Raw genomic sequence first — 22,974 nt, forward strand, 5'->3', positions numbered from 1 at the left:
TTGCTCCTTTCATCTTTCACTCGATCCTGACTAGTCTCGCAGTCCCTGCAGCTTAAAAACACCCCCACCGCATGATGCTGCCACTACCATGCTTCACCATAGGGATGGTGCCAGGCTTCCTCCATACGTGATGCTTGGCATTCAGGCCAAAGACTTCAATCTTGCTTTGATCAGACCAGAGGTGCCTCTTGGCAAACTCCAAGCAGGCTGTCATGTGCCTTTTACTGAGTAGTGGCTTCCCACTGGCCGCTCTACCATAAAGGCCTGATTGGTGGAGTGCTGCAGAGATGGTTGTCCTTCTGGAAGTTTCTCCCATTTCCACAGAGGAGCTATGTCAGAATGACCATCGGGTTCTTGGTCACCTCCCTGACCAAGGCCCTTCTTCCCCGATTGCTCTGTTTGGCTGGGCGGCCAGCTCTAAGGGTGAGTCTGGAATTAGTTTGGAACCGCCATTTAAGTATGATGGAGGCCACTGTGTTCTTGGACCTTCAGTGCTGCAGAAAGATTTTGGTACACTTCCCCAGACCTGTGTCAACATGATCCTGTCTGAGCTCTATGGACAATCCCTTTGACTTCATGGCTTGGTTTTTGTTCTGACATGCACTATCAACTGTGAGACCTTTATATAGACAGGTGTGTGCCTTTCCAAATCATGTCCAATCAATTGAATTTACCACTGGTGGACACCAATCAATTTGTAGAAACATCGAGGATCAATGGAAACAGGATGCACCTGAGCTCAATTTCGAGTCTCATAGCAAAGGGTCTGAATACTTATATAATGATACCTTATTTACATATACATTAGCAAGAATCTCTGAACCTGTTTTCACGTTGTCATTATGGGGTATTGTGTGTAGATTGAGGACATTTTTATCTAATACATTTTAGATTAAGGCTGTAATGTAACAAAATGTGGAAATTGGGAAGGGGTCTGAATACTGTGGCGGTTTCAGCGCCATGATCTTTGCAAGGCAGGGTTTACACATACAAACACATACCACCAGTCCACGTGCAGGGTTAACACGGTTTATTTTTTATCAGGTACCGGCAGAGTTTGTGATATACAAAACTCAAACAAGCAAAGTAAATACATCGTCACCAGTGGAAGGTCCTCCAATCTTGGTCTTTGGGGGTTCACTCCGTGTTGAAATCATCAGTTCCTTTATTCCGGTAAACCACCTTCTCCACCGTATGCTCAGTCTCTCCAATAGCCTCCTGTTCCTTCACCCGCTGGGTTAAAAAAAAAAGGCAAGAAAGCAAACCCAGGGCGTGTTTAAGTAGAGGCCCTGATTGGTTTCACCTGTCTGCAGTTTAGTCTGTCTTTAAATACAACTGGAGACAGGTGTGGCTGTTCTGCTGCAGTCCGGAAGTTTCTCCTGAGCTGTCCATGGTCCTGCCTCTGGGGAATGCTTCCCATTGCTGTCTATGGTCCTGGCAGCCAGAAAACACAGAAACCTCGCAGGCACATACCGTCCATCCACAACACAACCCCTGAAACCGCTACAATAGTCTCCAAATGCGCTACAGGATGATCTCTTTGATTGTTGTATAATTTCTTCTCGTCTCTACGCGCTCTTCTCCCTCACCTTTTCCCTTCGCTTGTGGAGTTCAGTGCACAACACATCAGCAATCTGTGACCATGTGAAAAAACTTTTCCAAGCCAAACCTTCATATCATAACTGCTAACCGCTACACACAGCTTACATCGTTGTCACCATATTATAACGCCATAGTCAACATAGCTACTAGATCTAACGTGTTAGTAAACCTGCTACAATCATGCAGTACTGTGTACAGTCAGCAAATAGTTTAGCAGTTGCACTGGCAGGCTTCGGTGGCAATAAATTAATAAAACAAAAATCTTGCCTTGACTTGGAAGACTTCAAGTGTTGAGTAGCTATAGGCAGCTAGCTAACATTGCATCCCTCTCTGTTTGAGCCAGGTGTTTGAGTATGCTAAACTAGCTAGCTGCATTCACTAGCTAAGTAAGTGAAAGTGAAAAAAACATGAAATATAACTAGTTCTCTCTCTCTTGCTACCACATTTTATGCAGTGCTAGCTAGCTATAGCTTATGCTTTCAGTACTATATTAATTTTAGAATCCTTTAATTGGAGGGGGAGACATGTCAGTTCATGCTGCAAGAGCTCAAGATGGGGAGGACGTTGTCATAATTACTGTGTAAGTCTATGGAAGGGGGTGAGAACTACAAGCCTTCTAGGATTTGTGCTGAATTCAATGCACCCAGAACAGGATGGAAACTAGCTGTCCTTCGGCTACACCATGGTGCTACCCTACAGACTGATGCTACTGTAGACCTTCATTGCAAAACAATGTGTTTTAATCAATTATTTGGTGACATGAATATATTTAGTCTAGTGTTATCTAAAAAGGAACTTAAAAAATATATCTGAAATTCTTCAGAGGGGGATAGTCCTCCTCCAAGGAGCCTCCGCTGCTTAAATGTAATTTTAACATTTGCAAAGTATCAATGTGCAAAATAGCCTGATGCCAGCTCTCTCTCTCTTCTCTCTTCTTCTCTCTTCTCTCTTCTTCTCTCTCTTCTCTCTCTTCTTCTCTCCTCTCTTCTCTCTTCTCTCTTTTCTCTCTTCTCTCTCTTCTCTCTCTTCTCTCTTTTCTGTCTTCTCTCTCACACACTGTGTGTGTGACAGAAGCCCTATGCAGCAGTGGTGACATTTGACATACTTCTCCGTGTATGGTTAAACAATGAATTTGTTAAAGGATATTTTTGTGCACTGCACAGTTAAAACTAATGCATCCTACACTGATATATTTAGTACAAAGTCTCCATAGAGTCTATGGAATCTATAGCACACATAGACTGTGGATTCTTAAAGTGTAGGCCCTAGGTTATCAGGCGTGAAGATCCAAAGCAAGATAGTGTTACTGTTATCTAGTTTGTTTTTAAATCAATCCCCGATTGTGCACCCCAATACATTTTATTTTTATTTATTTCACCTTTATTTAACCAGGTAGGCTAGTTGAGAACAAGTTCTCATTTGCAACTGCGACCTGGCCAAGATAAAGCATAGCAGTGTGAACAGACAACACAGAGTTACACATGGAGTAAACAATAAACAAGTCAATAACATGGTAGAAAAAAGAGAATCTATATACAATGTGTGCAAAAGGCATGAGGTAGGCAATAAATCGAATAATTACAATTTAGCAGATTAACACTGGAGTGATAAATCATCAGATAATCATGTGCAAGAAGAGATATTGGTACTGGTGTGCAAAAGAGCAGAAAAGTAAATAAATAAAAGCAGTATGGGGGGTGAGGTAGGTAAATTGGGTGGGTAGTTTACAGATGGACTATGTACAGCTGCAGCGATCGGTTAGCTGCTCGGATAGCAGATTTTTAAAGTTGTTGAGGGAGATAAAAGTCTCCATATCAGACATGCTGTTGAGTTGTGTGCCCAGTAAGTCCCTCAGGTTCTCTGGCATTGGCCTTTTAACTATCCCAAAGCCTAGGACCAAGAGGCATGGAGAGTCAGCCTTTAGGTACTGTGGCCCCAGCCTCTGGAATAGCCTGCCAGAGAATCTGAGGGGGGCCTAAACTGTGGACATATTTCAAAGAGATCTTAAAACACAGCTTTTTAGCTTTGCTTTTCCTTAGGGTGTTTTTTTGAGTCTTTCATTTTTTATTGTTATTCGTTTGTTTTTATCCTCTTATGTTTGTTCTGTAGTAAATACACTACTTGGTCAAAAGTATGTGGACCCCCCCCCCCCCTTCAAATTTGTGGATTCTGCTATTTCAGTCACACCAGTTGCTGACAGGTGTATATAATCAAGCACACAACCATGCAATCTTCATAGACATACACTACCGTTCAAAAGTTTGGGATCACATAGAAATGTCCTTGTTTTTTAAACAAAAGCACATTTTATGTCCATTAAAATAACATAAAATTGATCAGAGGTACAGTGTAGACATTGTTAATGTTGTAAAGGACTATTGTAGAGGGAAACAGCAGATTTTCTTATTGAATATCTACATAGGCGTACAGAGGCCCATTATCAGCAACCATCACTCCTGTGTTCCAATGGAACGTTGTGTTAGCTAATCCAAGTTTATAATTTTAAAAGGCCAATTGATCATTAGAAAACCCTTTTGCAGTTATGTTAGCACAGCTGAAAACGTGCCTTCTTTAGACTAGTTGAGTATCTGGAGCATCAGCATTTGTGGGTTCGATTACAGGCTCAAAATGGCCAGAAACAAATCGTTTCTTCTGAAACTCATCAGTCTATTCTTGTTCTGAGAAATGAAGGCTATTCCATGCGAGATATTGCCAAGAAACTGAAGATCTCATACAACGCTGTGTACTACTCCCTTCACAGAACAGTGCAAACTGACTTTAACCTGAATATAAAGAGGAGTGGGAGGCCCAGGTGCACAACTGAACAAGAGGACAAGTACATTAGTGTCTAGTTGGAGAAACAGACGCCTCACAAGTCCTCAACTGGCAGCATCATTAAATAGTACCAGTAAAACATCAGTCTCAACGTCAACAGTGAAGAGGCGACTCCGGGATGCTGGCCTTCTAGGCAGAGTTGCAAAGAAAAAAACATATCTCAGACTGGCCAATAAAAAGAAAAGATTTAGATGTGCAAAATAACCCAGACACTGGACAGAGGAAGATTGGAAAGAAGTGTTATGGACAGATGAATTTTGAGTGGTTCGGATCACAAAGAACATTCGTGAGACGCAGAACAATTAAAAGATGCTGGAGGAGTGCTTGACACCATCTGTCCTGCATGGTGGAGGCAATGTGATGGTCTGGGGGTGCTTTGGTGGTGGTAAAGTGAAAGATTTGTACAGGGTAAAAGGGATCTTGAAGAAGGAAGGCTATCACTCCATTTTTTTAATGCCATGCCGTGGACGGCGCTTAATTGGAGCCAATTTCCTCCTACAACAGGACAATGACCCAAAGCACAGCTCCAAACTATGCCATAACTATTTAGGGAAGAAGCAGTCAGCTGGTATTCTGTCTATAATGGAGTGGCCAGCACAGTTACTGGATATCAACCCTATTGAGCTGTTGTGGGAGCAGTTTGACCGTATGATACGTAAGAAGTGCTCATCAAGCCAATCCAACTTGTGGGAGGTGCTTCAGGAAGCATGGGGTGAAATCTCTTCAGATTATCTCAACAAATTGACAACTAGAATGCCAAAAGTCTGCAAGGCTGTAATTTCTGCAAATGGAGGATTCTTTGACGAAAGCAAAGTTTGATTATTTATAACCTTGTCAACGTCTTGACTATATTTCCTATTCATTTTGCAACTCATTTCATGTATGTTTTCATGGAAAACAAGGACATTTCTAAGTGACCCCAAACTTTTGAACGGTAGTGTACATTGGCAGTAGAATGGCCTGTACTGAAGAGCTCAGTGACTTTCAATGTGCCACCGTCATAGGATGCCACCTTTCCAACCAGTCAGTTCATCAAATTCCTGCCCTGCTAGAGCTGCCCCGGTCAACTGTAAGTGCTGTTATTTTGAAGTGGAAACGTTTAGGAACAACAACAGCTCTGCCCTGAAGTGGTAGGCCACACGAGCTCACAGAACGGGACCGCCGTGCGCTGAAGCGTGTAGCACGTAGAAATCGTTGGTTGCAACACTCATTACCGAATTCCAAACTGCCTCTGGAAGCAACGACCAATAACTGTTCATCGAGAGCTTCATGAAATGGGTTTCCATGGCCGAGCAGCCACACACAAGCCGAAGATCACAATGCGCAATGCCATGCGTTGGCTGGAGGGTGTAAAGCTTGCCGCCATTGGACTCTGGAGCTGTGGAAACTCGTTCTCTGGAGTGATGAATCACGCTTCACTATCTAACAGTACAACGGACAAATCTGGGTTTAGCAGATGCCAGGAGTACACTACCTCCCCGATTTGCATAGTACCAACTGTAAAGTTTGGTGCTGGAGGAATAATGGTCTGGGGCTGTTTTTCATGGCTCAAGCTAGGCCCCTTAGTTTCATCTTAACGCTACAGCATACAATTCTACACAATTCTGACTTCACGGCAACAGTTTGGGGAAGGCCCTTTCCTGATTCAACATGACAATGCCCCTGTGCACAAAGCGAGGTCCATACAGGAATGGTTTGTCGAGATCGGTGTGGAAGAACTTGACTGGCCTGCACAGAGCCCTGACTTCAACCCCACTGAACACCTTTGGGATGAATTGGAATGCCGATTGCAAGCCAGGCCTAATCGTCCAACATCAGTGCCCGACCTCATTAATGCTCTTGTGGTCTAGTGAAAAACCTTCCCAGAAGAGCAGAGGCTGTTATGGCAGCAAAGGGGGATCAGCTCCATATTAATGTCTATGATTATACTTCCAGTGTATTTATATATATTTAATTGTAACCTTTATTTAACTAGGCAAGTCAGTTAATTACAATGACGGCCTACAACGGCCAAACCCGGACGATGCTGGGCCAATTGTGCGCCTCCCTATGAGACTCCCCAATCATGGGCAGTTTTGATACAGCCTGGATTCGAACCAGGGTGTCTGTAGTGACGCCTCAAGCACTGAAATGCAGTGCCTTAGACCGCTGCGCCACTCGGGAGCCCTATAAATAAAGCTTGATTTGATTTACTTCCAGTATGGTCCCAAAAAATAATAGTTAGTCGCTCCCGAGTGGCGCAGCTGTCTAAGGCACTGCATCTCAGTGCTAGAGGCATCACTACAGACCCTGGTTCGATTCCAGACTCTATCACAACCGGCCGTGATTGGGGAGTCTCATAGGGTGAGCATTTTATTGTTTGCTTATGGCCCTATACAGCTCGTTGAGTGTGGTCTTAGTGCCAGCATCGGATTGTGGTGGTAAATGGACAGCTACGAAAAATATAGATAAACTCTCTTGGTAAATAGTATGGTCTACAGCAGGGTTTTCCAACTGGTGGCCCGTGGACGGAATTTGGCCTGCGGATGGTTTTATTTGCCACCCCATGTTTTCTGAGTCAAAAAACAAACCAATATATATATATATATATGTATAATTTTTTTTTGCATTTTCATTGTTGGACATACATTTACTTAATTTTTTTAAACACCTGGAAATCGGCTCCAAGTGATTTTAATTTGGGACATCTGTTCCCAATTATTTCCACGCATAATAGAGAGAGACACGTGCTTATATTGGTATATGATCATGGTTTGAAATGATTATGTTTTAGTCAAATATTATCTCTGTTTGGGCTTCTTGCAGTCAATTTGCAGTCTGCAAATTATTTGTAATTATGTTCCGGCCCCCCGACCATCCACTCAAAAAAAAATCTTAGTCTAGTTGATGATCCCTGGTCTACGGTTTATCATGAGGTATTCTAACTTGGGTGAGCAGTACTTCAAGACTTAATATGAGAGATTGCGCACCAGCTGTTGTTAACAAAAACACACCTCCCCCTTGAGTTTACCCCAGGCAGCCGTTCTGTCCTGCTGATGCATAGAAAACCAAGTAGATGTATATTATTCATGTCCTTGTTCAGCCACGACTCTGAGAAACATAGGATAATACAGTTTTCCAGTGATTCGTTTTTTTGCCAATAGAATGGAGGGAAAAGGAGGTTTATTTACTCGCCAACGTAGTTTTGTCAGGGTGCCTGCAAGTTGGTCTCTCTAACACAGTATCTTCCTTTTCCGAGTCTCAGGGATTAGGGCCTTTTCTGGGGTGAGCAGTTTATCCTGCACTGCCGACTTGTTGAAGTAGAAATCTTCATCCAAATCGAGGTTAGTGATCGCTGTTCTGATGTCCAGAAGCTCTTTTCGGTCAGAAGAAAAGATGGCGGAAACATCATGTACAAAAAAAGTTCAGGTCAGCGCAAAAATACTCACAAAATAGCAGAATTGATCAGGAGCCTGTAAAACGGCAGCTTTCCATTGCAGCGCCATTCTCATCTAGAGAGATTTACCATACAAATAAATGATTACCATTATGTTGTTAGATTGGTAAAAACAAAGTTAAATTGATTGTATAATTGATTCATTAATGCATATATGGCTGTCTCTGAAGAATTTTGACTTGAAGGAAATGTAATATAATGATACTGAAGATGCCAAACGATTGAACATAGCAGTAGCTGAGTTTATCTGTCTGTATCAAGTGCCATTCTGTGACTTTGGCTAATATGCCTTTTTTGTTTATGCCGCCGTGGTATCGTTTTGGTATAGAGTATTGTGATACTAAACCTGGTACTGGTACCCCACCTCTTTAAGGAATACCTAGGATAGGATAAAGTAATCCTTCTAACCCCCCCCCCCCCTTAAAAGAGTTAGATGCACTATTGTAAAGTGGTTGTTCCACTGGATATCATAAGGTGAATGCACCAATTTGTAAGTCGCTCTGGATAAGAGCGTCTGCTAAATGACTTAAATGTAATGTAAATGTATCGAAGTCAAAATTCTGGTATCTTGACAACACTAACACAATCTGCTGATCTATGACACAATCAGTAGCCTATTAGATAAAATAATAATAATTCAGCCAGTGGGTAATTGTATCAAATTGGGGTCAATTTGTATGGAATAAACCAAAATGGCTCTTGTGTGTTGCAGTCGCCCAGAGTGAGGCCCAGGCAGGTGCCGTCTGCTGCTGACCACGGCACCATGATGGAGGGGGGCATGCAGCTGCTGAACCGCGACGGCCACAGCATCTCGCACAACTCCAAGCGCCACTACCACGACTCGTTCGTGTCCATGAACAGGATGCGCCAGCGTGGCCTGCTCTGCGACATCGTGCTGCACGTCTCCAACAAGGAGATCAAGGCGCACAAGGTGGTGCTGGCCTCCTGCAGTCCCTACTTCCATGCCATGTTTACAAGTAAGTATCCCTCCGCGGAGTTCGCTCTCTCTGCTACTGAGACTGCTCTTCCGTTCCTCCACGCCTTCACAAGTGTTCACCACTAGTGTTAGTCACCCCCTTTTAGCCACCGTCTTACTCTCTTTACCCTACCTGTCTCTCTTCCACGCCTCATTACACTATTGAAGCATGCACGATTCTCCATTGCTACGGAATATAAACAAATTGGATGTGTTTAAATTATTAGAACCATGAACAAAGTGGTGTGTGACATGTTTTTGGTGATTCTTGGTTGATGCTTAAATGAATTGTGCTTTGAACTGTGCTACATTTCGCTCAATGTGTGAGTGGCATCTCACCTTGTGAGCAACACCTCATTTGTTTGCTCTTACTTCCTCACCAGTGACCACTTCCTTCCTCCTCCCTGTTGTCTGTGTGCGTTCTCTTTCCTGTTGGGGTCATAGGTCACCAGGTGAGGTGTGTGTCCCAGTTTTCCTCCTCCGTCCTGCAGCTCAGACTAGAGCTTTGTGAGGGTATGTCCCTGGAGAGAGAGGCGTTAAGACTTCCCACTAGGCTTCTTTTCAACTGACCATGCTTTAAACCTAGGCCTATACAAATCTGCTGATATAGCCGACAAATCTAATCAATATAACCAAAACGCTGGTGTGCCTGTGCGCGTGTGATGGCTCTTTTGATCTGTTGGCACAATTGAACTCCCTTCCATGCTGCTGTAATCATGCTTCTTCACCAGCGTTTGGCTTAGTGCAAGCGCTGCATAGATCCAGGGATCAGAATTACACAAATATTGTCTGACAGTCAAAACAATTGATCACACAGACTGCTACAAATGAGTGCTATGCAGTGACTGCCCTATAAGAATGTGTGTCTTATGGGAGATAGAAGTGCTCTATGTGAGATATACTGTATGTGACAATTAGAGTATACCATGTTAAACAGACACACACTCTTTTCTTTTCAGTTAAATGTACGTAGAGATGAGTGTTGTATTGGAATGTCCGCACAGACACAGGCACATGTATTGCAGACTTTATTAAGTGGAAAACTCTGTCTGCCTCTGGTCATGCAGATGAGATGTCGGAGAGTCGTCAGACCCACGTGACCCTGCATGACATTGACCCCCAGGCGTTGGAACAGCTGGTTCAGTATGCCTACACGGCAGAAATCGTGGTGGGGGAGGGCAACGTGCAGGTAGGGAGAAAAGTGTCTAAATAACACCCTGTTCCCTATAGAGTGCACTACATAGTACTGTGGTGAAAGGTAGTATGTAGGGAACACCGCCATTTGTGACGCAGCCCTAATGTACCGTCATTATTCTAAATGGTAGTCTTGAACACTTTCTTGAAGCGGATCTTTTTCTCTGACCACTGGTACCTAGTGAAGGGTTAGCATGAGAGTTACTCAGACGTTTGTGGAAGGCACAAAATCTGTCAGGGTTTAAGATGTATTTGACTCTTGTCGTAATATCTTCTTAGCTCTGAAGTCATTTGGAGCTAAATAATTGCCCTTCAAAAACGTTAAACTATTCCACAATAAGATACTGATACTTACAGTGCATTTGGATTCATACCCCTTGACTTTTTCCACATTTTGTTACAGCATTATTCTAAATTTGAATACCTTTTTTCCCCCAGCTCATTAATCTACACACAATAAATGGCAAATCAAATACAGGGTTTTAGAAATATCACATTTTATATAAGTATTCAGACCCTGCTCAGTACTTAATTGAAGCACCTTTGGCAGCGATTGCAGCCTTGAGTCTTCTTGGCTATGACGCTATAAGCTTGGCACACCTGTATTTGGGAAGTTTCTCCCATTCTTCTCTGCAGATCCTCTCAAGCTCTTCCAAGGTTGGATGGGGAGCTTCGATGCACAGATATTTTCAGGTCTCTCCTGAGATGTTCGATTAGGTTCAAGTCTTGGCTCTGGCTGGGCCACTCAAGGACATTTAGACTTGTCCCGAAGCAACTCCTGCGTTGTCTTGGCTATGTGTTTAGGGTTGTTGTCCTGTTGGAAGATGAACCTTCGCACCAGTCTGAGGTCCTGAGCACTCTGGAGCAGGTTTTCATCAAGGATCTCTCTGTACTTTGCTCCATTCATCTTTCCTTCGACCCAGTCCCTGCCGCTGAAAAACATCCCCATAGCATGATGCTGCCACCACCATGCTTCACTATAGGGATGATGCCTGGTTTCCTCCAGACCTAACGCTTGGCATTTAGGCCAAAGAGTTCAATCTTGGTTTCATCAGACCAGAGAATCTTGTTTCTCATGGTCTGAGAGTCCTTTAGGTGCCTTTTGGCAAACTCCAAGTGGGCTGTCATGTGCCTTTTACTGAGGAGCGGCTTCCGTCTGGCCACTCTACCATAAAGGCCTGATTGGTGGAGTGCTGCAGAGATGGTTGTCCTTCTGGAATGTTCTCCCATCTCCACAGAGGAACTCTGGAGCCCTTCTCCCCCGATTGCTCCGTTTGGCCGGGCGGCCAGCTCTAGGAAGAGTCTTGGTGGTTCCAAACTTCTTCCATGGAGGCCACTGTGTTCTTGGGGACCTTCAATGCTGCAGAAATGTTTGTGTACCATTCCCTAGATCTATGCGTCAACACAATCCTGTCTCGGAGCTTTACGGACAATTCCTTCGACGTCGTGGCTTGGTTTTTGCTCTGACATGCCTTTTCAACTGTGGGACCTTATATAGATAGATGTGTGCCTTTCCAAATCATGTCCAATCAATTGAATTTACCACATGTGGACTCCAATCAAGTTGTAGAAACATCTCAAGGATGATCAATGGAAACAGGATGCACAGAAGGGTCGGAAGTTTTTGTTTTCTATTTTTAATACATTTGCAAACATTTCTAAAAACTTGTTTTCGCTTTGGCATTATTGGGTATTGTGTTTACATTGATAAGGATTTTTTTTTAATTCAACCCTGTAATGTAACAAAAGTGTCCGAATGCACTGTACATGACTTCGTAAAAGTATTTATGTTCCTAACCTTTTTATATATACAGTTGAAGTCGGAAGTTTACATACACTTAGGTTGGAGTCATTAAAACTCGTTTTTCAACCACTCCACAAATGTCTTGGTAACAAACTATAGTTTTAGCAAGTTGGTTAGGACATCTACCTGGTGCATGACACAAGTAATTTTTCCAACAATTGTTTACAGACAGATTATTTCACTTATAATTCACTGTATCACAATTCCAGTGGGTCAGAAGTTTACATACACTAAGTTGACTGTGCATTTAAACAGCTTGGAAAATTCAAGAACATGATGTCATGGCTTTAGAAGCTTCTGATAGGCTCACTGACATCATTTGTGTCAATTAGAGGTGTACCTGTGGATGTATTTCAAGGACTACCTTCAAACTCAGTGCCTCTTTGCTTGACGTCATGGGAAAATCAAAAGAAATCAGCCAAGACCTAAAAAAATAAATAATTGTAGTCCTCCACAAGTCTGATTCATACTTTGGAACAATTTCCAAACGTCTGAAGGTACCACGTTCATCTGTACAAACAATAGTACACAAGTATTAACACCATGGGACCACGCAGCAAAATAGATGGCATCATGAGGAAAGGAAAATTATGTGGATATATTGAAGCAACATTTCAAGACATCAGTCAGGAAGTTAAAGCTTGGTCGCAAATGGGTCTTCCAAATGGACAATGACCCCAAGCATACTTCCAAAGTTGTGGCAAAATGGCTTAAGGACAACAAAGTCAATGTATTGGAGTGACCATCACAAAGCCCTGACCTCAATCCTATAAAAAATTTGTGGGCAGAACTGAAAAAGGGTGCGTGAGCAAGGAGGCCTGCAAACCTGACTCAGTTCCACCAGCTCTGTCAGGAGGAATGGGCCAAAATTCACCCAACTTATTGTGGGAAGCTTGTGGAAGGCTACCTGAAATGTTTAACCCAAGTTAAACAATTTAAAGGCAATGCTACAAAATACTAATTGAGTGTATGGTAACTTCTGACCCACTGGGAATGTGATGAAAGAAATAAAAGCTGAAATAAATCATTCTCTCTACTATTATTCTGACATTTCACATTCTTAAAATAAAGTGGTGATCCTAACTGACCTAAACTGGGACATTTTTCCTAGGATTAAATGTCAATAATTGTGAAAAACTGAGTTTAAATGTATTTGGCTAAGGTGTATGTAAACTTCCGACTTCAACTGTAGTACCGTCAAATCCCATCCCATTTGTCACATCCTTTCCCATCACAACATAAACCTACCCTTTACTGTACAATCCTATACTATTCCTCACATCCCATCCCATATAATTCTGCCACATCCTACATAATGTTTTATATCACTCCATCCTCTTCCGCTTCCAGACATTGCTTCCAGCGGCCAGCCTGCTGCAGCTCAACGGGGTGAGGGATGCCTGCTGTAAGTTCCTCCTCAGCCAGCTGGACCCTTCCAACTGCCTGGGCATCCGCAGCTTTGCCGACACGCACTCCTGCAGCGACCTGCTCAAGTCTGCGCACAAGTACGTCCTGCAGCACTTTGTGGAGGTGTCCAAGACCGAGGAGTTCATGCTGCTTCCGCTAAAGCAGGTAGGGGCCAGAAAGAGTCCTGAAGTAGCATGTTATATTCTTTTCCTTACAGAACAACTTGACGTTGCATTTGGTGGCAGCGTTGGGATCTCCTTTAGCTAATGAGTTACATTGGAATTGTTGAACGCTATCAGGGCACTTTGACTTGCGCACTGATGTTGGGAGTCTGCAAGCTGTAGACACACTAGGTATATAGCTCTGGTGAGGGCTGTCCACTTCTCTGGTAGTTAGTATTTCAAATGGTAAATTGAAAGACACACTGAGATAGGTTAGCTTAGCATTAGTCTCCTCCTTCTCTGACTCTCCCTCTCTGACACCCTCTCACCACTTTTCCGGCAAAAAGAGGAGGACATCTGGTCGTGTTCTAACCTTTCCTCAACCCCCTCAAGGGCCTTCAAAGAGCAAGCAGCACGGACAAGTGCGTAGTGCCCTTTCAACACTCACTAGACAGAAATCCTCAGCTCCTTGTCAATCAATGTCTCTTGTAGTTTATCTCATCGTGATCTCCGCCTCCCTGACCCGGACTAGTTTTATGTCACGTCAACTCAGCGTCTGGACTTGTCCAATGACAGCCTTGTTGAGGGTCATACCCTCGAAATGGTAATCAGGCAAAGAACTTCCAAAGATGGGCGCGTTCCAGGCCGACTACATTGCAGACGTTGCTCGCTACTCATTGCTATATCATGCGATGTGGTTAGCTAGTTAGGCATTGTGAGATCTGGCATGCGTCTGCAATGTAGTCAGCCTGGAACACAGCCATGGTGTATGTGTTGTTACAAGATGCCAGGAGACCATTAGAAGTGAATGGGACAGTTAGCAACCTAGCATCATGTGGAAAGAAAAGAACGCTCCATGGATCCTTTGGGAAGATTTGAGGTGTTGAAGTCAATAGTCTGTGTTAGGGTCTGAGTTGGTCTAAGAGGCATACCTAGGTGTGTTTATTAGTGAAAAGAAGTTTACAGAGATGGTGTCAGACATGACAGGTTAGGCCAGGGATCATCAAAAAAGATTCAGCCGTGGGTCGTTTAAAATATATATATATATATGAGTGGATGATCAGAGGGCCGGAACACAATTACAAATGATATGTAGACTGCAAATTGATTGCAAGAAGCCCAGATATTGTATAACATTTAACTAAAATGTTATCTTTTCAAACCTTGTTTACATTTGTATACGATCACACACAGTGAGCTCCAAAAGTATTGGGGCAGTGACACATTTGTTGTTGTTTTGGCTCTGTACTCCAGCACTTTGGATTTTAAATGATGCAATGACTATGAGGTTAAAGTGCAGACTGTCAGCTTTAATTTGAGGGCATTTTCATCCATTTTCATCCCACAGATGCTAACCTCACCTGTTATTGTAATGGTGAGAGGTTAGCATGTCTTGGGGGTTTGATATAAAATGCTAACCTCCCCTGTTAATGTAATAGTGAGAGGTTAGCATGTCTTGGGGGTTTGATATAAAATGCTAACCTCACCTGTTATTGTAATGGTGAGAGGTTAGCATGTCTTGGGGGTTTGATATAAAATGCTAACCTCACCTGTTATTGTAATGGTGAGAGGTTAGCATGTCTTGGGGGTTTGATATAAAATGCTAACCTCCCCTGTTAATGGAATAGTGAGAGGTTAGCATGTCTTGGGGGTTTGATATAAAATGCTAACCTCACCTGTTATTGTAATGGTGAGAGGTTAGCATGTCTTGGGGGTTTGATATAAAATGCTAACCTCACCTGTTATTGTAATGGTGAGAGGTTAGCATGTCTTGGGGGTTTGATATAAAATGCTAACCTCCCCTGTTAATGGAATAGTGAGAGGTTAGCATGTCTTGGGGGTTTGATATAAAATGCTAACCTCACCTGTTATTGTAATGGTGAGAGGTTAGCATGTCTTGGGGGTTTGATATAAAATGCTAACCTCCCCTGTTAATGGAATAGTGAGAGGTTAGCATGTCTTGGGGTTATGATATTTGTGCGTCTAACTTTCTCACTAATATTTATTCACGATTCATTCAGGACTGTCCGTAATCATGGTAGCATCCACATTAGTAGAAGTGTTTAGAAACATATTATGTTCTTGTTTTAAGTGACTCCAAAATTACATGATGTTATTTACCATTCATTTCTATAAGGCACAAAATAATCTGAAACGCAACAAAAAGGAACAGCAAATGCAGCCAACAAGATTTTAGAGTCACAAGCTCGATGTAATCATTGCATGCTAGGAATATGGGACCAGATACTAAACTTTTGACTACTTTAATACACATAAGTGAATTTGTCCCAGTACTTTTGGTCCCCTAAAATAGGGGGGGACTATTTACAAAAAGTGCTGTCATTTCTAAACGGTTCACCTGATTTGGATGAAAGTCATTGTATCTTTTCAAGTCCTGGAGTACAGAGCCAAAACGACAACAACATGTTTCACTGTCACAATACTTCTGGAGCTCACTGTATCTCTCTCTATTATGCGTGACTATACTTTGGAACAGATTCTCAAAATGAAAATCACTTGGAGTTGATTTGCTGGTGTTTTTAGAGTATTTTATGTCCAACAATGTTTTTTCTTTTTAATTATTATTATTTATTTTTTTGCTCAGAAAACTTGGGGGGACAAATAGTCACCTGGGCCACCAGTTGGGGAACTCAGGGTTAGGATATGTGACAGCTGTGACAGCACCAGCTGTTAGGCAGGGGCTATAAAATGTTTTTCTCCCTGACCAGAACACTACACTACCCTCTTTCATTCACTTGTCTTGAGTGTCCTGATCAGAACTCTACACTACACTATACTCTTTCATTCCCTACCATCTTAATGTTACTCACCTGTCTCTCTTGAGAGTGCAGCAAGAGACGACAACCCCTCACAATTTATGCTTGGGAAATGAATGATGACCTGAACTTAATAAAATCGAACAGTTTTGATAGGGTAGCTACTAATTACGAGAGCGATGACATCACTTTTACGTCCTCACCTCAAACAAACCAATCCCTAAATGAATAGGGTGGATCCCCTCCATGAGTGTAAACACAGCATGTCTCTCCCAGATTGTCAAGTCTCAGAACCGCGCCATTATGACATTTTATTGGGCACAGGTCCATTAGCCAAGAGTAAAATGGCTCGGTGACGTCTGAATCAGAGCTGCAGGGTAGCCAGCTGTGGTGCTTTCTCTCTCGTTCCCCTCTCTCTCACGCTCTCGATCTCTTTAGTTTCATTGCCTTTCTCTCTTTTCTTTCTCTTTTTTTATTCCTCTCTGCAGCTGTTGTGTGCCCGTCACAGAGCTCTGCAGCAGGGTAGGATTTATTAACCAACTGCTCTGAGCATCTTTGCGCTCACAGAGCTGTGAAACTCGTGATTTCCTCCTTTTAGACGAGGGGACTGACAACTGTTCTGACAGGACCTCCTGGTCATATTCTACTACACATTGTCATCATGACTGATGTACACAGACATTTGTTGTATAGCTACTGTCTTTTGCTATTTCTCTCACACACTTGTGACAGGTACACTTTACATGTCAGGCAGACATGCATACACACACACACACATTGTGTCTGTATATGCTACAGTAGCCTATGTGTTATGTTGAGGGGGATACAGGGCAATAATACTACTAGAGGAATAGAGGTGGTTCATTTTGTGCTATGCTGTACTGTGCTTGACTGGACTGCGCTGTGTTGCGCTGTGTGGATTGTAGTTCCTGTGGATTAGCTGATGCTCTTCCTCTGATGCTGCTGCTATTCGACTGATCTCAGCAGCAGCTGGTCACTACGGCCCAGCCCCAGTCTGGGAACAGTGCTAGCCTCTCTGCAATACACACATACACATACACACACGCACTGAAGTGTACACCCGCGCACTTGATAGTCACGATCTAATATAGCAGGACACACCCTTACCCATAGCTCCAGTTATATGGGTACAGAGACGTTATGCTCATACTGTAGGCTAGATACACCACCACATTGTCTCTCGCTGGGAATATGATTCATAGCCATTTTCATCACAATTTGCACATATACATGCACATATTTATCTCGGCTCATTATAAAAAATAGTTGGGAGTGAAATTGACCTTTTTTCAAGTAATTCCAAAATGAACATGCCAAGGTAAATGTGAATGAATGTTTTATTTTTGTGTCATGCCAACTGTTGTGGCCCACATGTGATGAGTGTGTCCCTCTCTCTCTCCCCTTCTTTCTGTTAAGGTATTAGACCTGATCTCCAGTGACAACCTGAACGTACCGTCAGAAGAGGAGGTATACCGGGCCGTGCTGAGCTGGGTCAAACACGACATAGATGGGCGCAGGCAGCACGTACCCTGGGTAAGATTTAGACGTGCAGCTGTGTGGTTAAGTTGGTTAATCCTGGCGCTTACAACGTCAGGATTGTGGGTGTCCGTTCCTGCTGAGGCCACCGTACCAAGATGTATACGCGCACTACTACAAGTCGCTTTGGATAAAAGCGTCTGCCCCCCTACCCCTTCCCCTTCCCACTCTAGCTGATGAAGTGCGTGCGTCTGCCCCTGCTGCGGAGGGATTTCCTCATGAGCAACGTGGACACGGAGCTGCTGGTGCGCCACCACTCTGAGTGCAAGGACCTGCTCATCGAGGCCCTCAAGTACCATCTTATGCCCGAGCAGAGGGGTGTGCTGGGTAACAGCCGCACCCGGCCGCGCCGCTGCGAGGGCGCCAGCCCCGTGCTCTTCGCCGTCGGTCAGTGTGCCCCCGAGGTTACCCACCAGGGTACATACACTCACTCACATACACACACAAACACAGTGCCTTCAGAAAGTATTCATACCCCTTGACGTGTTCCACATGTTTTGTTACAGCCGGAATTCATAATGGATTAAATATATTTTCTCACAAATTGAAAACATGTTTTAAGAAATTTTAGCAAATGTATTGAAAATGAATTGCAGAAATATCTAATTTACATAAGTATTCACACCCCTGAGTCAATACATGTTAGAATCACCTTTGGCAGCGATGACAGATGTGAGTCTTTCTGGGTAAGTCTCTAAGAGCTTTGCACACCTGGATTGTACAATATTTACCCATTTTATTATTTTTTAATTCTTCAAGCTCTGTCAAGTTGGTTGTTGATCACTGCTAGGCAGCCATTTTAAGTCAAAACTAACTAGGCCACTCAGGAGTATTCAATGTCATCTTGGTAAGCACCTCCAGTGTATATTTATGTGTTTTAGGTTATTGTCCTGCTGGAAGGTGAATTAATCTTCCAGTGTCTGGTGGAAAGCAGATTGAACCAGGCTTTCCTCAAGGATTTTGACTTTGTTTAGCTTTATTCTTTTCCTTTTTATCCCAAAAATCTCACTACTGATGATAAGCATTCCCATAACATTTTGCAGCCACCACCATGCTTTAAAATATTAATAGTGGTACTCAGTGATGTGTTGGATTTGCCCCAAACATAACGTTTTGTATTCAGAACATAAAGTTAATTTCTTTGCCACATTTTTTGCAGTTTTACTTTAGTGCTTTATTGCAAACAGGATGCATGTTTTGGAATATTTGAATTCTGTACAGGATTCCTTCTTTTCTCTCTGTCATGTATTGTGGAGTAATTACAATGTTTTCCTATCACAGCCATTAAACTGTAACTGTTCTAGTCATCATTTGCCTCATGGTGACATCCCTGAGCAGTTTCCTTCCTCTCTGGCAACTTAGTTAGGAAGGGCGCCTGTATCTTTGTAGTGACTGGGTCTATTGATACACCATCCAAAGTGTAATTAATAACTGTTCCATGCTCAAAGGGATATTCAATGTCTGCTTTTTTTTTTTTATCTACCAGTACGTGCCCTTATTTGTGAACCATTAGAAAACCTCCCTGGTCTTTGTGGTTGAATCTGTTTGAAATTCACTGCTCGACTGAGGGACCATACAGATAATTGTATGTGAGGGGTACAGATGTCAAACACTATTATTGCACACAGAGTGAGTCCATGCAACTCATTATGTAACTTGCTAAGCACATTTTTACTCCTGAACTTATTTAGGCTTGCCATAACAAAGGGGTTGAATATTTATTGACTCGAGACATTTAAGCTTTTCATTTTTTATACATTTCAAAACATGTCTAAAAACATAATTCCACCTTGACATTATGGGGTATTGTGTGTAGATCAGTAACATTATGGGGTATTGTGTGTAGATCAGTGACATTATGGGGTATTGTGTGTTAATCAATAACATTATGGGGTATTGTGTGTTGATCAGTGACATTATGGGGTATTGTGTGTAGATCAGTGACATTATGGGGTATTGTGTGTAGATCAGTGACATTATGGGGTATTGTGTGTAGATCAGTAACATTATGGGGTATTGTGTGTAGATCAGTAACATTATGGGGTATTGTGTGTAGATCAGTGACATTATGGGGTATTGTGTGTAGATCAGTGACATTATGGGGTATTGTGTGTAGATCAGTGACATTATGGGGTATTGTGTGTAGATCAGTGACATTATGGGGTATTGTGTGTAGATCAGTGACATTATGGGGTATTGTGTGTAGATCAGTGACATTATGGGGTATTGTGTGTAGATCAGTGACATTATGGGGTATTGTGTGTAGATCAGTGACACAAAATCTCAATGTAATACATTCAGGCTGTAACAAAACAAAATGTAGAAAAAGTCAAGGGGTGTGAATACCTTCTGAAGGCACCATACATACATACTGTAATGTGTATATTATACAAACCCAACAAATACACATTCTTTACTTTCCATTAGGAAACAGGGATCCTGAATTTGGCCCTTGGTTAAAAGCTAACTTGTTCACAGATACATAACATTTTCAAACATTACATTTGAAATAGATTGGATGCAGCAATTATTCGAAAGAAGTTTGGCGCTTACCATGTCTAGAAATATTTATGTTTTTTTTTTAGGGCATTGCACCTGTAAAATGTTGGCCACTGTGTTTTAATACACTACATGACCAAAAGTATCTATAGATATATGGGTATGTGGACACCTGCTCGTCAAACATCGCATGCAACAGAGGACAGACGCGGCTACGCTCTTCAGCACTCGGCGGTCCTGTTCTGTGAGCTTGTGTGGCCTACCACTTCGCGGCTGAGCCGTTGTTGCTTCTAGACATTTCCCCTTCACAATAACAGCACTTACAGTTTACCGGTCAGCTATAGCGCGGCAGAAATTTGACAAACTGACTTGTTGGAAAGGTGGCGACGGTGCCACGTTAAAAGTCACTGAGCTCTTCAGTAAGGCCATTCTACTGCCAATGTTTGTCTATGGAGATTGCATGGCTGTTTGCTCGATTTTATACACCTGTCCGCAAAGGGTGTGGCTGAAATAGCCGAATCCATTAATTTGAAGGGGTGTCCACATACTTTTTTATATATAGTGTATTTAAATGACCGCTTCAGATATTTAGGTGACGTTGTTTTTGTCTGTGTTTTGCCCAGGTGGCGGCAGTCTGTTTGCTATCCACGGTGACTGCGAAGCCTACGACACGCGGACTGACCGCTGGCACATGGTGGCATCCATGTCCACTCGGCGGGCACGGGTGGGCGTGGCGGCCATTGGCAACAAGCTGTACGCTGTGGGAGGGTAATAACCTCATCAGACCATTCTTTTACCTATAGATCGTTTGGATTCGGGTATCATCGAAGCCATAACTAATTTCATGCTAGCTAGCACGACATTAGTTATGGCTTCGATATGGAACCATCCGATATGGCTTCGATATGGAACCATTCGATATGGAACCATCCTCGACACTGGAAGAGTACACTAGTGTTAATTATGCTAGATAGCTCGGTTAAGTTTACGTTAACACTTTACATGACACCCTGTGTCATAACACGTTATGCCACGGTCAATACCATGTCATAACAGCTGACATAACTTGTCATATGGTCATAACACTTGTGACATATATTGTGTTATTTTATGGCTGATTATGACACCTACATAAGTGCCAAAACCCACATTTTTTTCAAATTCGTTTTTTCCTGCCAAGAAGTTTGTCTTCATTTATAAGTTTGTCTCTTAAATCCTTTGTTTTTGTTGTATTGAATTCTTTACGGTCATGTTTTTTTCATCGTATTTTAAATAACTTGTAGAAAATACACTTTATGACACTGTCAAGAAGCATTATGACCATCATAATCATATAAGCCAGATAGGCCTATCACGTACATGCCCTTATGTCAGTCATCAGTCAAAAAGAACGTGTCTTGTCCTTCTGAAATCTGCTCCTGCATTCATCCCAGTTATCAGCAACAGAGCGTTGGGGTAGGTGATTGTATGACAATGTGTGTGCAATCACAATGATAATTTAACATGGTCAATTAACTTTTTTTATATATATATAACATACGTTGTGTCAACAGTATGTTTATGGTGTAATGGAATGTTTTGCCTTGTGTGTTAGGGTTTGTGGGCTTTGGCACTTCTGTAGGTGTCATAACCAGCCATAAAATAACACAGTATATGTCACAACAGGTCTACATATATGTGTCATGACAGTGTTGTGACCATATTATAACAGGTCAAGTTGGTTGTTGAACATTGCTGGGCAGCCATTTTAAGTCAAAACTGTAACTAGGCCACTCCGAAGCATTCAATGTCATCTTGGTAAGCAACTCCAGTGTATATTTAGGTGTTTTAAGTTATTGTCCTGCTGGAAGGTGAATTAATCTTCCAGTGTCTGGTGGAAAGCAGATTGAACCAGGCTTTCCTCAAGGATTTTGCCTTTTCTTAGCTTTATTCTTTTTATTTTTATCCCAAAAATCTCAGTACTGATGATAAGCATTCCCATAACATGATGCAGCCACCACTATGCCTTAAAGTATAGATAATGGTACTCAGTGATGTGTTAGATTTGCCCCAAATATAACATAACGCTTTGTATTCAGGACACAAAGTAACTTTTTTTGACACATTTTTTGCAGTTTTACTTTAGTGCCTTATTGTAAACACGATGCATGTTTTGGAGTATATGTATGTCAGCTGTTATGACCGTGTCGTAACATTTTATGACGGTGGGTGTTAAGTAAAGTGTTATCAAGTTTACAATCTGTCTGAAAGAGAAACTAGGATTAGGGGAGATACAGTATATTGTAATCCAATTTCTCATTCAAGCAAACACGTTGAATTATTGGCATTGGGTATAATAAGATAAACAGTTAACTGGTAGGAGGAAACTGTTGGAAGACTAATATTAGCGGTCCCCTCAAGTGTAATTATGAAAATTCCGACTTTTGAAGCCAAGGCACGTCTTCTCTACCCGAGAGGGAAACAAAACGGATGCCTTTGTAAATCAAGAGAAAGATAGAACAAAATAGTATCTGATGCACTACTCTCATTGTCTGCAATGTCAACGTTTTATCCAGGTGCTACTGATGGAAATGAGCTAGATGAGAAACTCCTGCACATCTACCCTGTCAAAATAGATAAACATAATAAATTAATTCAATATTTTTTTTATTTTTAAGAAAGTTTCTTAAATTTAACTGTTAACACAGTACAGTTGTGAAGACTTGCTTAACAAAGAAAGCCTCCTT

General features: G+C 42.3%; 1 protein-coding gene across 5 annotated transcripts in view; it reads left to right on the top strand.

Moving 5' to 3' along the window:
- Positions 1-22,974, top strand: part of klhl17 (kelch-like family member 17) — a 34,166-nt gene that overhangs the window by 1,791 nt on the left and 9,401 nt on the right. Inside the window, exons 2-9 of one of the 5 annotated variants that reach the window (XM_071371753.1) lie at positions 7,682-7,845; positions 8,586-8,850; positions 9,294-9,362; positions 9,917-10,038; positions 13,198-13,419; positions 17,630-17,746; positions 17,923-18,166; positions 20,872-21,016. In XM_071371753.1, the coding sequence (XP_071227854.1) occupies positions 7,780-7,845; positions 8,586-8,850; positions 9,294-9,362; positions 9,917-10,038; positions 13,198-13,419; positions 17,630-17,746; positions 17,923-18,166; positions 20,872-21,016 (1,250 nt within the window). In that variant the 5' untranslated portion in view covers positions 7,682-7,779. The remainder of the gene's footprint in view (positions 1-7,681; positions 7,846-8,585; positions 8,851-9,293; positions 9,363-9,916; positions 10,039-13,197; positions 13,420-17,629; positions 17,747-17,922; positions 18,167-20,871; positions 21,017-22,974) is intronic. The other 4 variants (XM_071371754.1, XM_071371755.1, XM_071371757.1 and 1 more) reach the window with 4 other exon arrangements.

The sequence above is a fragment of the Salvelinus alpinus genome, chromosome 28 (assembly GCF_045679555.1).
Source record: "Salvelinus alpinus chromosome 28, SLU_Salpinus.1, whole genome shotgun sequence".
NCBI classification, from domain to species: Eukaryota; Metazoa; Chordata; class Actinopteri; order Salmoniformes; family Salmonidae; genus Salvelinus; species Salvelinus alpinus.